At 43.1% G+C, this 16,652-nt stretch overlaps 1 protein-coding gene across 7 annotated transcripts in view; it reads right to left on the reverse strand.

The window, feature by feature from the left end:
- Positions 1-2,325: 2,325 nt before the first annotated feature.
- LOC135166100 (protein split ends) overlaps positions 2,326-16,652 on the reverse strand; it is a 70,889-nt gene continuing 56,562 nt past the window's right edge. For 6 of the 7 annotated variants that reach the window (XM_064128080.1, XM_064128079.1, XM_064128083.1 and 3 more), the window contains 6 exons: positions 15,497-15,969; positions 5,622-15,123; positions 5,278-5,394; positions 4,241-4,978; positions 3,881-4,039; positions 2,326-3,703 (listed from right to left, as the gene is read on the reverse strand). In XM_064128080.1, the coding sequence (XP_063984150.1) occupies positions 3,575-3,703; positions 3,881-4,039; positions 4,241-4,978; positions 5,278-5,394; positions 5,622-15,123; positions 15,497-15,969 (11,118 nt within the window). In that variant the 3' untranslated portion in view covers positions 2,326-3,574. The remainder of the gene's footprint in view (positions 3,704-3,880; positions 4,040-4,240; positions 4,979-5,277; positions 5,395-5,621; positions 15,124-15,496; positions 15,970-16,652) is intronic. The other variant, XM_064128084.1, reaches the window with a different exon arrangement.

The following is a 16,652-nucleotide window of genomic DNA, read 5'->3' on the forward strand; positions in this document are numbered from 1 at the left end:
TATTCATTATTTAAGGCGATTTTAGAAAGTATTATGTCTCACGGGTCAATTGCATGGCCAATTTATTGAAAATATCGATTATTAATAATCGATTATTTTATAATCGATAAAGGGATACGATGTATAAGCATGAGTAAAAGTAAATGCTGAACCGACAACGCCCCGGCCACGGTGGCGCTAGTATAAATTTATGAAAATATTGTGCGTTATTATTATTTTATTACTTATGAGAGAGAAATTTATTATGATTACTGTAGTATTTATAATTATTATTATTAAAATATGAGATTAAAAAAAATGAAACCACTGCCAATTTGATATTTTATTACAAATAAAGAGAAATTTTTATTTCACCAATAGCCATTATAAATAATTCACGACTTAACTGCTGAAGGAGGTAAGTTAAAAAAATATATTCCAAAAACAATTTTTTAATCATAGTTATTATTATCATTAATATCCATATAATTATCAATAACTACAGCAAAACACAAAATAAACCGAAAAAAATGTGATATCTGTACACTTTATCTTCCCTTAATGCGAACAAACATAAATTTTTTATTTCTTATATCGTTAGCCTAAGATAGGATTAAACTAAGTCGTAGTATTCACAGGTATTATACAAGACAAATAAAGGACGAGCACCCACTGCTCCTGAATCGATTTATTATTTATATTATTTTTATACTGAAATAAATTGAAATGCAATCGACTGAACTAAAATATTTTTTTTTTATGGAGCAGTGGGTGCACGTCCCAATTGCCGAATGTACTTTACGCAACTTCAATATATGTCATTGAATTTTCATTTCATTTACTTCTCTCGATTATTCATTATTCCTTTGTTTAATCCTAATAAACTGTACATATGAACAACTCATCCTTTACACTGTACATGTACATCCACGAGTATATGCACTGGATTTATAATTTATATATCATAATCATCTGAAACTCTTAGGGATAGGGATGGGCAGGATAATCATGACCATTCGCCACTGTCAATACACTTATCATTTTTATAATTTTTTTTTTCCATAATCATTATGTTTAGGTAGGAATTTCTCTCCATTAACAACTTATTACTACAATACGGAAACATGAGCGCCTTTTTCCTCGATTATCATTATACGTTATTCATCATCATTTTACGAAAGTAATTTTAATATTGTCCAACTGGGACTCCCGCATAATCACTCGGAAATGTGAAAATTCTAATTCTAGTCTCAAAATTTCATCATCAAAACGCTTTTGAATATTTTTAAATTTATTTTTACATAAATGCTTCGTCTGAGTTGAGTCCTGGGATGATTTGTTAAATGAAAATTACCTGCATTTAATTACCGCCCAGTACTACTCCGTTTGATGAGTTCGGTGATACTGCGAGAATGAATTTCATTACCATGTGCTGTAATTTCGCTGATCGGGTGGACGCGTCGTGCGAACGGGGTAATTAATTCTCTTGGTGAAATTGCCAATAGAGAGATGCGAAGAATGATTATTTCTCGAGGCATTTGTGGTAATAATGACGCTTTGTTTTGCGAAAAATGGAGGATAGTTTTTGGCGAAAATTGATGAGTTATGCGCGATTTTTGCCTTCTCTCCCTCTCTTGATTTTTCTAAAAATAAAAAAATATGTTCCTTCATTATTTTTAATTCAAATACCAAATCATAAAAAAAAGTGTAAAACTCCGAAAGTCAACCGCATGTTTTATCCTTTAAGACGAGACCGCACTGGAATTTCAAATTGTTTATTTATCCAAGTTACCAATTGTTAATTCTTTCGAATAATTTACTGACGTCTATCGTTATTGGAATTTTATTGCTCATAAATCCTTCAAAAAAACCGTAATTTTTTATTTCCGTAACGAAGTGATATTAAGTTCGCAACTGATTTGTTCCCCAAAATGAATCAACTCAGGGCCCAGTGCTGTCTCCCCTCAAAAACCGTCGACAACTAATGGAAGTGAATGCAGGCCAGGCGTCAATGGTCACTGAGATCTGTCACACGAAAAAAAAAAAACCAGCATGACTTTAATTATCATATCAGCCCAATATTTCCTTCCACTTCCATCATCGTGCCCTGAAGGATCACGAGGGTCATCCAGTGTATTCACTCCCCCTCAAAACCCTACAATTACATCCCTTGCAGTGGTATAGAATAGATATAGAATAGTATTAGTGGTAATAGAAGATATTTTTCTCTCGTAGCTATAGTGTAGTTGAATAGGAGAGTAGTTATTTTTAAAAATTTTTTTCATTTCATTTGTCGAAATAAGTCCACAGTAACAGCATTATCGAATAAAATTAATAAAGACTTCGTGAGTAATAAAGAATAAGAATGATAATAATAATTAATATTATAAGTTCTTTATAATGTACATATTTCATTAATCACTAATTTGCATTTCTATCATTAATTAATCATTAATCATGATAATATGTTACATCCTGCTAGGAATTTCTTTTATGGTACACTAGGGATAAACACCTACATAGTCCTTGAAATTCATCATTTTTTTTTCTTCACTTAATATTTTTCGTTAATGTCTACATTTCACTTCATGTTTTTTTTGTAACATCATTTGTCCATTTACTTTCTAGTTCGACAGGAGCAGCGGCGGCTTCAACTGCAGCAGCAGCAAAAACTATTGTATACAGTAATATAATACATAGGTATTTATATGGAGTAATTATTTATACAAAAACACATCACATATTGCGCACCTGGAACGGTTTGCTTTTTATGTTGTTTTAATATTTTTTTTCACCATTTTTTTTACTTTTTTTTCTCCTCTTTGTCTCATCACCTTATTATGATTTACCATCTCAAGGTTTTTTTTACCATTATATATGCAGATATCGTTAAATAATTAAAATCACAGTAGTTATGCCCTCGCTGGCTCGCTTATATCATACAACATTAATTCTAAGCCTTAAGTATAAACTCGTTTATACGGATTTTTAGCATATTTTTTACTTCTCATTTCCAGGATTTGTTTAAAAATTCAATTTATACATCTGGGTTTTTCTTTTCTCACTTTGAGTGGAGTTTTGCAAAATTTTTGGCGTCTTATTTGACGCCACTGTGGACATCTCCCATGAATGACTCAATATTTTATCAATTTTCAGCTGTTCCTTTGAATTATTATTATTATTTTTCATGTACATCAAGTGGGAGGGGATGTGCCCAATCTGCTTGTCGGATAGACCAAGGGTGATGTCGGTCATTCCCACAAACATGATCAGTCGCTGAATTAGGCTGAGAAAAATGAGCCAATGCTTGATGAAAAGGTGGAGAGGAACGCAAGGATTTTGTTATTAAAATTCTTAATAATTTTTTTTTTTTTCAACCGTGCTAACCTCCCCGCTTTATCACACAATCCCACCCCACCTATTTCACAATCTGCAGATCCAGGGGTTGAGTAGAGCTGGAGCTTGTTTTGATTGTCAGTTACGATATCAGGGGATTTGTGTCGTTTATCGAGGGAAGGAGAAGCTGTTGGGCTTTGAAGATCCGCTGGGTGATGCTGTTGGAGAGCTTTGGAATTATTATAATCCAGGTCTTGTCTCAGACGGTGGCGATGACGATTACCAGGTGAGCGATGTCTGCTACACGACGTAGAAGGTCAGGAGCAATTCGCGCGAGGCTGTCGTTGGCGAATTCACAGGATGGGAATATGTGGACTACGTACGCAGGCTGAAAATAATCGTTGATGTTAAATATTACTAGAGTGCGGATAATAATTTTATTAGAAGTTCTCGAGTTATGAACCATTAAAGACCCCTCCCTTATACCTCACTCTCCTCCTCTAATTAATAAAGACAATTTTGTATTGGATTTTTTCATAATTTTCATTTATTTTAGACGACTTACCTGTTGCGACACTGGATCATGAATGTTAACGATTCCAGCTGCTGTTTTTTGTTGCAAATAAGTTATGAATCCAGTTTGTAAATTCTGACTCTGTTGAAGAACATCATCATGATCGTGCCCACAGGGTAATGCCAGCAGCATACAGTGTTCATTGTCCGTCTGGAAAAAATTAATAAAAATTAATGATTAAAATTTTAGTATTTAAACTTGACAAACGTCTCTGCTCCTCCACAAAACAACTGATAGCACTTTCCGGAGAAGTTCATCAGGAACTTTCGGAGATGATGTATCGAATTGGCTCGCTCTCTCCTGTTTTTTTTCTGACCAATAAATTTCTCAACGAATAAATCTCATACACACCTGCATTTTTCTGGCGACCCCCTCCACCTGTGTCTGCTCCAGTCTCATCCTCTGGGCAATTCTCAAGGGCAGTGTCGACCCATCGCTGTTGCATGGAAGACTCTCTCTAGCGACATTTGGATTACCGAATACAAAATGCATCTGTACAACAGCCTGATCATTCTTCAGTGCGAGGAAGCCCTGCCACATGACAGGATATCGCTGCAACAATCTCAACAGTGAATCAGGCTGTGGCTGTGGCTGTGGTTGAATGGGTGCATGTGGTGGTGTTGCAACTTGAAGTTTACGATGGCGATCAGGTGTCAGTGCACGATCTGGTGAATCACTGGCCATTGGAAATTGTGATCTTATGTGAGCAGGTGGTGGATCGTAATATCCAGCACGTGGTCCTGGATTGTTGCCAGTATTGTACTGAGGTGGTGGTGGTGGTGGTGGTAATCTCTGGCCCTGATGGAGCATGTAAACTTGTGCCACTTGGGGACTGTCTGTTGTACGTTCCTGGGGTGTTCTCGTGCCACGACGAAGCTCCAGGGGTGGGCTGTGACTCTCATCACCAGTTGCCTCCATCTGGGGATCCAAGGGGAGGTGAGGCGAACGTGCTCCAGGTACGTGATAGGGTATTCTCGGGGTCAGGGCCTCCTGCTGGGCTCGGAGGTACTGGTACTGTAGGGAGTGCATGTAGTGGGCTGGCAACTCGGGAGCACGAGGAAGACCTCCGTAATGATTCACCACGTCACCCTGAAATCATTGGAAATGTTTGATATTGATTTTTGAAATAATTTTGAAGGAATTTCCAAGGGGAAATCAATTTTTTTTAATGGAAGCGAACGTGAAGAAATTATTTCACTGAATTAATTTGAAATGCAGGAAAATAAAAATCACAACTGGGACGACTCTTCCACTTGGATATCCCTCCGTCATTATTACTTATTATTGTTATCATGATTTTTTCTTGTGCATAAAATTTCACACAATCTCTGCTCGATGTCTTAATTTCCGAGCAGTTCAGGATAAACGCATAAAAGCTTTGTAAGTACCTGAGAAGCATTAGCATGGTGATGGGCAGGTGGGGGCAGTGGAGGACTCTGGGTTCGATGTGGGGGCACAAGACCATATTGAGCCCGTGGTGATGGAGCTGCGCCCGCAGCGCCATGCTAACCAGAACCAAGCAAAAGTTAGTAATCACAAGTAAAAACGTTGATTTTACGATAAAAATTTCAGAGAATTTAGGCCTGGAGAGGTAAAACGTGATAATTAATTTTGTCTTTCATAATTAAATGTGAACTAATTGGTTCTCAGTAACTTTCCCATCATTTCCAAAAATAAAAAAAAAACGGTTTACCTCCCTCCCAAATTCTTCCCAAGAAAAAAAAAGTCTCACCAGTGAAGGTTCATACGTAGGTACAGGAACGTGCCCCTGAGGGCTCGCAGTAGGAACCATGATGCATCCAGACAGTGACACATCGACTTTGGGTGGTTCCATTCCTCCAGGCACTCCAGGAGGCTTGGGTACACCAGCTCTGGCCCCAGCCCCAACCGTAGGATTCCCCAGGATGTGTGGTTGAATAGGTGGGCTGGCAACACCCCCAGGAATGATAGTCGGTCCAACGGTCTGCAGTAGATGTGCCTTAGGACTAGGCAGATGAGGTTGTCCATTGATGCCTTTCAGTGCAGTCGGTTGAGTGACAGGATTGTGTACCCTCTTGACAGGAGGTGTTCCCACCACTGGATGAATATTCGACGGATGTTTGGGCATATTGACAATGGGCTGTGGCTGCATTTGCTTGGCAGCTTGAAGAAGATGCTGCTTGGGATTCGGTGGAATGTTGGAGGTGTTGAGAACTGGAGACATTGGCTGTCCCTGTTTACCATTGGCAGGTGCTGGAATTGGCTTGGGACGTGGACTGAGACTGGGTGATACGACACGACTTGGCACAGGTAGCCTCAGGCCCTGCACTCCCTGACTCGGTTTGATGACATTCTGAATTTGCGGTTGAGTTGGTAAACTCGGTATAACAGGTTTGGTGACGATTGCCTGAGGAATGGGAGGATTATTCAATTTACTGGCGTTCAAAACATGAGCCTTGAGACTCGTGGGTTTTGTCTGAGCAGTTGTGGTGGATGTTGTCTGTGTCACAACGAGATTAGCAGCTGTTGTCATCAATGTTGAAGTGGTGGGAGTGATGGTGGACTGAATGACAGGAGAGGAAGTCACCTGTGGCTTAGTGATGACAGTGGGCTGGCTCTTAATTTGTTGGCTGAGATCAGCAGGTTCGTGTTCCTTCGGAGGATTATCCGGTCTGTTGAGGGGATGAGCAAGATGATGCTGATGATCTGGTAACCTGGCCTCACTCCTCACCAGCCCTGACGCCGTGGACACAGGAATATATTGTCCCTCCTCAGACTCCCTCATGGGTATGAGCATACCTGTGACAGGATCGATGAGTGTCATGGGCTCGAGGGACTTAGGATTCTGATGTTGTACAGGTGGCTTAACCTCCTCGACCTTCTCCTCAGGTATCTCAGCCTCCTCGAAGCTCGCCTCCCTCGCTACCTCCTTCGTCTTCTCCTCACTGCTGTCCTCGTTGGTCTCGGAGGATCTTCGATTCGCTCTTCTTCCACCACGAGTTGTCTTTCGTGGCTCTGGAGGAGTTTGCACTGGTCTGGGGATGTTGTTGTGTCTCGTGCTACGTCTAGTCGCGTGAACACCCGGTAGTAGAGCTCCCTTATTCGCCGAGCCACGCACAACGTCTTCGATTATATCGTCTACCGTCGTTCTGCTTCCATCCTTCTCAGCTAGTCTCTTAGACTTCCTCGTATTGATCGTCGGTGAGACAAACTCCTCTGCTGGTACCTCCTTGACAGCAGCAACTGGTTGGGGAGGTTGAGCATTTCCAGCGACATTTGGACCCGGTGATTTGATGGTTAAAATCAATCTGGGACGGCCAGCATTATCCTCCTCACTGTCGTCGTGGAATTCATAAACGTCAGCGGGTAATTTATTTCTCTCCTGTTTACCACCCCTGGGGACTCTACCACCTCGACGTGATACACCACCTCGTCCACGTCTCGCAGCGATTCCTCCACGTCCAGCTCCACGTCCCTTCTTTCCTCTTCCCCTTCTCGTTCTAGTCGCCTCGATCTCACACGTCTCCACGCCCTCATCGTGCTCCTCATTCGTGGAGAAGTCCTTCTTGCTGTCACCCTCTGTCGACTCATTGTCTAACCATTCCTCACTCTTGCTGGTGTCGTGAGACTCCCCATTGTGTTCCCTGTCATGGTTGTCCTCGTCTTCGTGGCCTTCAGTCTCGTTGGACTCGTTGTCGCAAAGGGCATCAACAGTCTTGATGACACTGTCGATGTTGACTTCCTTCGCTGACCAGTAGTCACTGTCCTCTTTGCTGTCTATGGGATCCTCCTTGATGATCTCAGAGGGTAGAGGCTCTGCAACAGGCTCCTTCGGCTCTTCAGGTGAATTTTCAGGTAGTTCTGGTGGTTTCACTGGCTCTGGCTCCTGCTTCACCTCCTCCGGTTCTTCCTTAATTTCAAGTTCCGGTTTTGGTGGCATTGACTCCAACAGATCCACCGGTTTCAGCGGTATCTCTATCTTCTCAGGTTGGAACTGTTCGACTGGAGGTTGAACTTTCCCTTGAACATCCTCAGAAATTTCTGACTTCACCTCAACATCCTGAAGTTTTGGCTCAATCGCTACTGGAGTTTCCTGCTTGACTTCGGGCGATTGAACTGGAATCGATGGAGACTGAACCGGTAATTCTGGTTCAACAGGTTCAATCTTCTTAGGAATATCTGTCCTCTCTTCCCCAAGTTCAGGAGCTGTCAAGACTGATGAACTCATCGTCGTGCAGACAGATGTGACACTCGATGTACAGATTCTTGTAACTTGGCCAGCTGTCGATACAACTGGCACATGAGGTTTGATTGCTAAAGTACTCTGAGAGACTGCTGATCTGGGTAATTGATAATTCTGGGTGACAGGAGGTCCCTTGTTATCAGGCACCTGAAATTGTGGTGTTACAACAGGCACAACGGTCTTAATCAACGGCTGATTGGTTGTTACACTTGGTATGAGAGAATGAACAACTGATTTATGACCAACATGTCCATGAGCAACAATAACAGGGCTCGGTGTTGAAGCTCTTGGTGTATGTGTTGTCAATAAGTGCATAGTACCAACATCCGGTTTCTGTTTGGGAGATAGTAAATCATTCTCCATAATCTGGTGTTGTTTTTGTGCTCTTGGTGACAATGCAGCACTCTCAACAACGCTAATGGATTTACTTACAATTGGTGCTGATGTACCAGCATTAATTTCAATCTTAGCTGTCTCTGGAATAAATGTTGGTGGTTGATTTGGTGATGGTACTTTTGGTGATGTTGATGCCTTATTCGTAGGCTCTGGTATAACAGCTGGTGATAATTTTGGCTCCTCAAGTCTTTGGGGCTCGTTTGACAGAGCAGCTATCACAGTTTCAATAACTGATTTTCCCATTGACGAATTGTCACGTGATTTCTGTTGAATTCCGGCTGTCAGAGGTGGTACGGGCATGTAGGGTCTCGGTGGAATGTTGAGAGATAATGGAGGAAGGCCTCCATGTGGATAACTTGGAGCTAGTGCTCTCATACCAGGTGCATGCTGAATGACAGGCTGTTGACTCGCTGCTGTCGAATAAATGTGCTGCGATGGAACCTCTGGCCTGTGAACTGACAGGGGTACACTTACTGGTATTCTCGCTGGTGGAGGTGTCGATTTAGGTACATGTGATAAGATTGGAGTTATCGGTGATGCTCTTGACCACTGACCATTCGGTGACAGAGATTCAGACACTCTTGGTGGTAACTGAGTGCGAACCAATGTTGGCATTCTTGTTTGCATGAGAGGTGCAAGGGGAGCTGAGACTGATATACTTGTCGTAACGGCTGGCATTCTTGGAGTTGTTTGACGAAGTGGTGGTACCATCTGGGCCTGCAATGACATTGGTAGTCTTTGATAGAGTGGCTGACCAGCTGTTGTCGATATCGGTGGACGAGGACTAACAGCTGCTGATATCCTTGGAGAATCACTTATCATCGGCACTGAACAGGGAAGAGGCTGTTTGTACTGCGGTGAGGCTGGAGGAGCTGGTGATTCCTCGGGGGTATCAATCTGAGGGGATTTTATAACAGGTTTATGGTCCGTCCATGAATGAGATATCACTGAAGGTGGTGTCGATGGCCTTGTACAATTAGATGGTTTATCAGGCAGCACCAGCTGTTTGTTAACTGGTGATTTGTAGAACGATGGAATGTCCGGGGTCTTCGGTGGTTGTGTGAGATCAAAGGATTCGTAGTTTGGATCCTCTTCAGTATCAGTATCGATTTGAAGATCGTGCTCACTTTGAGGTGTATCTGGCTTGAGATCTGTATCGGTGTCAGCAGCTGAGGCATTTAAATTATCAACTGCCAGCTGTGTTTCTTCGACGTCCTCAGATGCGGCTAGGAGAGAGACAGAGCATACCTCACTCACTGGAGAGTTTTCGGTTTCGGCCACTGAACAACTCTGGTATGAGAATTCCGTTGCATCACCAAATGTTTCCTCCAGAAGTGCAGCAACAGCATCCTCAGTTTCTTCCTGTGATATCGGAAGTCCAGTTATGTGGTGGGTTTGAGTTAATGGAACTTTTGCTTCTGGTGATGGTGTACGTTCGTTCATAACAGCCACCGGTGGTCTGAAGACTTTACGCAATGCAGTCGCTGGTACATTTTTCATCGTCTTTTCGTGTACTCGATCATTTTCGACACCATAAGAAGGCATGAGTTTTTCTTTCTTCTTCTCAGTCTTCGGGACGTCTGTCGACGGTGTCATCGGTGCCGGTGTAACTGAATTTTTGGGAATTGGACTGAGATGATCTCTGGCGATGGGTAGTGTCGGTGACATGGCTTTACGTGGTAGAGGACTACTCGCTCGTGGTGGACTTGGATCAGCCCCCAGATAAGGCAGAGCACCAGTCTTCTCATGATGATGATGGTGGTGATGATGATGATGATGGTGATAGTCCTTTCGACTTCTCTCCTCCTTTGATTTCTTCCTCTTCTTCTTCTTCTCCTTGATTTTCTCAGGTGCTGTTGTGGGGGTCGAAGGCTCGTGACTGTCATTGTCATCGGTGAATCTGAAGACATCGTGATCATTTGTCTCTGCACATGTGGCTGCTGGTTTCGGTGAGGACGGTAGACCCAGGAGTTTTGCCTCAATCTCACGACCTGCCTCAGCCAGATCAACACTGTTGTCATCCTCCGTCTGGTGGCGACGTTTCTTTTCCGTTTTTCTTCGAATTCTCTCGTCGAGAATTGGACTGCGTATGCCATCGCTGTCTGTCGCGTAGGTGTTATTCTCAGAGGGAAGATTGCTGAGGCGATTGAAGAAGGTACTCGAGGGAGTCTCGTCTACGTCGTCAGAAAGAGGTCCAAAGATGTCCTCCATCCTCTGGGAATCTCTTGCCTCCTGTCGACTCAGACGTTTTCTTTTCGCTTTCACCTTGTCCTCACTAGTTCTCTCTCGTCTCTTTTCCTTCTTCGTTCTCTCCTTCTTGTCCTTCCTCATTCGCTCCTCAGTACCCTCGGCCATGTTCGTCGTCACCGAACCGATAATCGTATCCGAATCATTGAGGTGATTCGTTCGGCATTCGGAGGTAAGAAGACTCTTCTTGTGATCGACGTTATCAGAGGACTCGGTCTTGATCACAATTCCCTCCTCACTCGATATCGATGATTTCTGACGTTTCTGTTTCTTCTTGTGTGACTTCTTCCTGGAGTCTCTCTGATGGTTATTGATGGCAGGATGATTCGAGGGGAATTCAACCGTCGGCAATCGTTCCTCATCGTCCGACGATCTCGGCTCCTCTTTGATCGTTCGAATAAGATTGCTGGAATCTGTTGGTGTGTGTTTCTCCTCGGTATCAGCGAAACCAAGATCAACATCACTCTCAACAAATCTCTCAGTTTTGATCTTATGAATCTTATTGTTGAATGATTCATCCTCTTCGCTGGTATCCGAATGAATTCGTGATCGTGAGCCCTTACGTGATAGAGATTTCGTTCTCGTTGAATCTGACTCCGTAGATTCGTCTTCTGTGAGGGCTTTGCTACTCACTGAATCCCCATCCCAAGAGGTGCTCTGTTTCTTCTCCTCTCGTCTCGCTCTACTCTGCTTCAGCTGTGAGAATTTATCCTTGAGTCTCACCTGACGTTTTTCCTCCTCCAATTTCTGCATATTCTTCGTCGATCTTGCTTTGACTTTGTCATACATACTGATGTAAGCAGGCTCATCATCAATAATATCAAAGATTGAGTGTTTCTTGGGTTCGTCACTGTCAGTGTCGGTTGTGTGAGAGGGATGCCTTGTCTGCATTTCATGAGTTGACGAGTGACCATCATCATTATCGGAATGTAAATTCATAGAGACTTGATGATGATGGTGATGATGATGATGATGGTCACGTGGCTCTCTATGACGAGACGTAACGTCTTGATTATGAGGTGGGCTAGAATCAGATCGTTTTGCCAACTCCAATCTAACCAGGAATTCTTTATCAAGATCATGAGACACTCGTGGACTTCGTTCACGTTCTTTATCAGATCGTTCCATTCTACTTCTCTTCTTTTGCTTCTCCTTATCACGACTGTCCCTGCTATCACGATTTTCCCTACTCTCCCTGGTGATGCCGTCTACCTTGATCTCTCTCGTTCCATCATTATGCGTCTGCGATGAGTCTCTGCTCTCACGACTGTCCTGACTTTGCACCGAAGTGGAAGAGTCCTTGCTCTCCCTGTTCTCCCTGCTATCTCTGCTAGTCCTGTGCGTCTCACTCCTGTGTTTACGATCCTCGGATCTTCTATTCTGTCGAGGTCTGTCCTTGCTGTCCCTCCTGTGCTCCGATATCTTCATACGCTTGGCATCCTCCTCAGGAGCAGCATCCTGAGATGAACACCTACGTTTCAGTGGTACAGCAGCAGGAGAAGCCTGTCCCTGAATTTGATTAGAGACATGAACATTATTTTCCGGTCTTTTACAATCCTCTCGATCCCTCTTCTCTTTCTCTTTCTCTTTCTCCTTCTCCTTCTCCTTATCCTCCCGATCCCTCCGTTTTTCCCGTTCAGCTTTCTCCTTATCCCGCCTCTCATCCTCCCTTCGTTTTTCCTTTTCATGCTTGTCCCTCTCAATTCTCTCCCTCTCCTCCTTTTCCCTCTTTTCCTTTTCAATTTTCTCCCTCTCCTCCTTCTCCTTCCGCCTCTCCCTATCGAGTCTCTCCCTTTCCTCCCTCTCCCGCTTTCTCTCCCTCTCAATTCTCTCCTTCTCCTCCCTCCTCCTCTCCCGCTCCTCCTTCTCCCTCTTCTCCACCTCCTCGCGCTCCTTCCTCAGCCTCTCCTTCTCCAATTTCTCCCTCTCCAACCTGATTTCTCGCTCCTTCCTGTCTCGCTCCTCACGCTCCCTTCGCTCCTGTCTCTCCTTCTCCTCTCGCTCCTTTCGCTCCTTCTCGAGCCTCTCCCTCTCCCGCCTCTCCAACTCCTCAGTTTCCCTCCTCTCGCGCTCCCTCTCATCCCTCTCCCTCCTCTCCTTCTCCTGTCGTTCCTTGTCGAGGCGCTCCTTTTCTCGTCTCTCCTCGTCCTTCTCTCGCCTCTCACGCTCCTCCCTTTCCCTTCGCTCCTGCCTCTCCTTCTCCTCCTTGTCGCGCCTCTCTCTCTCCTCTCGCTCCTTTCGCTCGTACCTTCCCTCTTTACCCTCCTTGTGACTGTCACTGTCAATCGACTCTGACATCACTCGTTCCTCTTTATCATAGTCCTTTCGAGTTTTCTCCTCTGTCTCCTCCTTCCTGGGCTTTCTCGTACTCTCCTTGCTACTCTTGCTGTGCCTAGAGTCTCTGCTATCCCTACTGTCTCTGCTCTCCCTACTACCGGCTTCCTTTCTCGATCTCACCTTTCCCAAATCACCAGTTGTCACAGCTGTTACTCCAACAACTGACGATGCAACTGATGGTGTCGTTGCAGTTGCTGTTGAGGTACATGTAGTTGTCTGCAAACCCGAATGATAACCTGAACCCGTTGTTGTCACTGTTGTAGTTGCAGTTGTAACAAGAGCCATTGCTGTCGTCACAGCTGCAGCACTAGTGGTAACTGGATTATACACCATTGATGACATCGATGCTGAACCAATATTAACATTACTGGACATTGGTAATCCACTGGCAGCAAAACTACTTGTACCAGTGGCGTGACCAATTGGCAATGAAACTGGTGGCAATTCTGGACTAGCTGTTTTTATAGATGTACCAGGTGTTATTGGTGTTGCTGGTGGTGGATGTATACAATTATGTACACCAATACGTGGATCAGTCTTTAATGATGGTGATACTAGGATTGTTGATGTTGGTGTGATACATGAACTAGAGGTAGTTGTTACAACTGGTGGATGACTTGGGAATGGATACTGTAGGCATACTTTTCCACATGTACCACCTGTCGATGATGCTGTTGAACCAACAACTGTTGATATACCAGTGAATTCTCTTGGTTCATATTTTTCATTGAAATTCTCAAGTCTCTTTGAATCCTCATCGAATACACTACGTTTAGCTAATACAGATTTAACGATATCCGATGGTTGTACCTCACTTAGGTCGCTGAGATCCAATAATTTATGACGAAACCTGAAGCGTTCAGAGGCTGATGCATCGAGTTTAGCAAGTGCATCACCACCAGCAGCACTCAATGCACGTGAACCAGACCATCTTTCATATTTTTCATCCAATGAACGTATTCTCTCCTCCAAGCTTGGTGATTGTGGTGCTGTTTCACTGTCTGAACTCGTTGGACTTGGGCTTGGATGTCGTGGTGGTGGTGATGCTGGTGGTTGGGGTGCTGTACGAGGGCTTGGTAATGATGGTAAAACTGTACTACCAGGTGGACTCGCCACTTTTGATACATTAATACTTGTCGTTCTGTTGCAAGCAGTGCTATTGTTGTTATTATTCATCATTTGAGCAGCAAATCTTGGAAGGGGTAGAGACAGAGGTCCCTCTTGGCTTCTCTCACGAAATCTTCTTGGTTCACTCGGCATTATATTCTCGGGTCTCTCATCAACGAGAGGTGTACCAGGTCTCGAACCATCGTGATGCTCATGATGTCTACTTGATGTTTCACGTCTTCTCTTGCATGGGCCCGGTCCTCTAGCCTCGCAACTACTTCGTCTCGCCGTGTGATGAAGTATTTTACTGTCACTCACTCGTCTCACGTCCATACCTTTTCGTGAATGAGATGTCACCATGAGTGATGCTATTTCTGGCTCCTCATCTTCACAAATAATTGATGCATCGAGTTTACGTTTCTTTGGTGCAAAACCCTCATCACCACTACTATGACACTCCTCAAGTTGTTCGAGCAAGTGTACACGCTCCTTCTGGAGATGTCTTATGTCTGGTGGTGGAAGGAGTATTGGTGGTGGTGCTGGTGGTTCAACACTTGTTACAACACTCTGTACAATGTGCCTTCTCGGTGGTGGTAAATCATCATCATTTAATTTACTATCACCAATTACACTACTCTCGTAATCATCGTGACTAGCACCACTTCCCTGACTAAATTCATCGTAACTACGAAATCTACGGGGTGGTGGATCTGTATAATCGCCGTCGTAGTAGGGATCTGATTGATACGAGCGTCTACTACTTCGGGACATTGCTGTTGGATGAGCTGGACTTGCTCCTGGAGTACTACCACCCCCAGGTGTTCGGGAGTATGATGCTGTCCTTGCTCGAGGAGGTGTTTCATAACGGGTGAATCTACTGCCAGCATTTGGTACTGTCACCGATGACTCGAAACTCCGGTCTCTTCTGTGGTGAGAGGAAATGGAAATGGTTGAGATTACTTTCAATGGGATTTCCATAATTTATGGATGACTTTTCAAATGAGATGATAAACATCAATTAAACTGAATTCGACTGAGTGCCTGATTTTTATAATTCGGACAACAGAATCCTCTTTGTCATACCCTATCATTTAATATGCCCTATAATTTATAGCTTTTTCATTTTCCATATTATATTATAAAAATATTATCCATAATTAAAGAGAATTTTTTTTATAACAAAAGTCTCTCTCTAATTGAGTGTAAAACCTCGAGTTCCCTGAAAGTAAAAGCTCTTGACTCATCCCTAGCTGGTGTAAAATATGAAAAATAATGATTAAGTCATCAGATCAACTCACGCAACGTCAAATGTCGCCGCAGGTGACGGCCTAGAGTCCCATGGTTTCTCTCCAGCAACACCCTGACGCTCGAGATGCTCGTAAAATGTCTCCTGACACTCCCTCGAGGCAAAATCCACCTGCAATCTACGTCCCCTGAGTGATGCACCTCTCATCTCTTTAACAGCAGTCTGTGAACAAGTTATCTGCTCAAAGAATATGAGAGCATGTCCACGCTCACGATCCACAACAACTTGGTTAATTGGTCCAAACTGATGGAACTGCATATTCAGGTACTTTTCAGAAACACATTCACCAATACCATCGACCCATACACATGGCGTTGGCATTGACTTGCCAAAACCAAGTTTAATTCGATTAGCACCGAGATGCTCTCCATCCATCGAACGCATAGCTTTCACTACACTTGTTATGTCCGAGTACTGGCAAAATGCATAACTCGATACAGCTCCCTGTTTTTTAATGTCGATTTCCTGAAAAATTTGAAATATTAAACGATTAGTTAAAATTATTATGTCAGAATCCACAACTCCATATTTTTCCTCATTTTTTACCACCGACTTCCTGAAAACCGTAAATACTCAGCAATTGGCTTTCATTCCAATTTTTTACCGTATTAAAAAAAAATACGAATGCAAATGTCTCTTGTAAATCATTATTGACAGATAAACTAAACAAGCAAGTCAGCAAATTTTTAATTTGCCAAAATAACTTGAAATTGAGCTGACGTTTTAATATTGAGAAAAAATAATAATAATTTTGTTCCACCATTTCCTATCCCTTAACTCCCAAACAATTCAACCACGAGGCACAATATTTTCGTCATACGCAGTTTGATTTTTTACCCCAGCCTTCATTGCCAATTGCATAACTCAGCGTTTTATCATCATTATCAGTAGCTGCGCAATCTCAGCACAACATTTACAGACGCATTACATAAAGGTTTGTGACTCGAAGTTCTTAGCATATCGACCATTACATAATAGCAAAGGTTTATGCATTAGTGTTCTCGTGTTTTAGGGATGGGAAAATTGGTAATTTGTCATTGGTGACTATCAAATTGCCTTTTCCTAAGTATTTTCCAAATCATAATTAATTTACGACAACTATAGACAACTGAGAAAAAAACTTTTGAGAGTATTTGTTTAAAAAACCC

This window comes from Diachasmimorpha longicaudata, chromosome 9 (assembly GCF_034640455.1).
Source record: "Diachasmimorpha longicaudata isolate KC_UGA_2023 chromosome 9, iyDiaLong2, whole genome shotgun sequence".
Taxonomy (NCBI): Eukaryota; Metazoa; Arthropoda; class Insecta; order Hymenoptera; family Braconidae; genus Diachasmimorpha; species Diachasmimorpha longicaudata.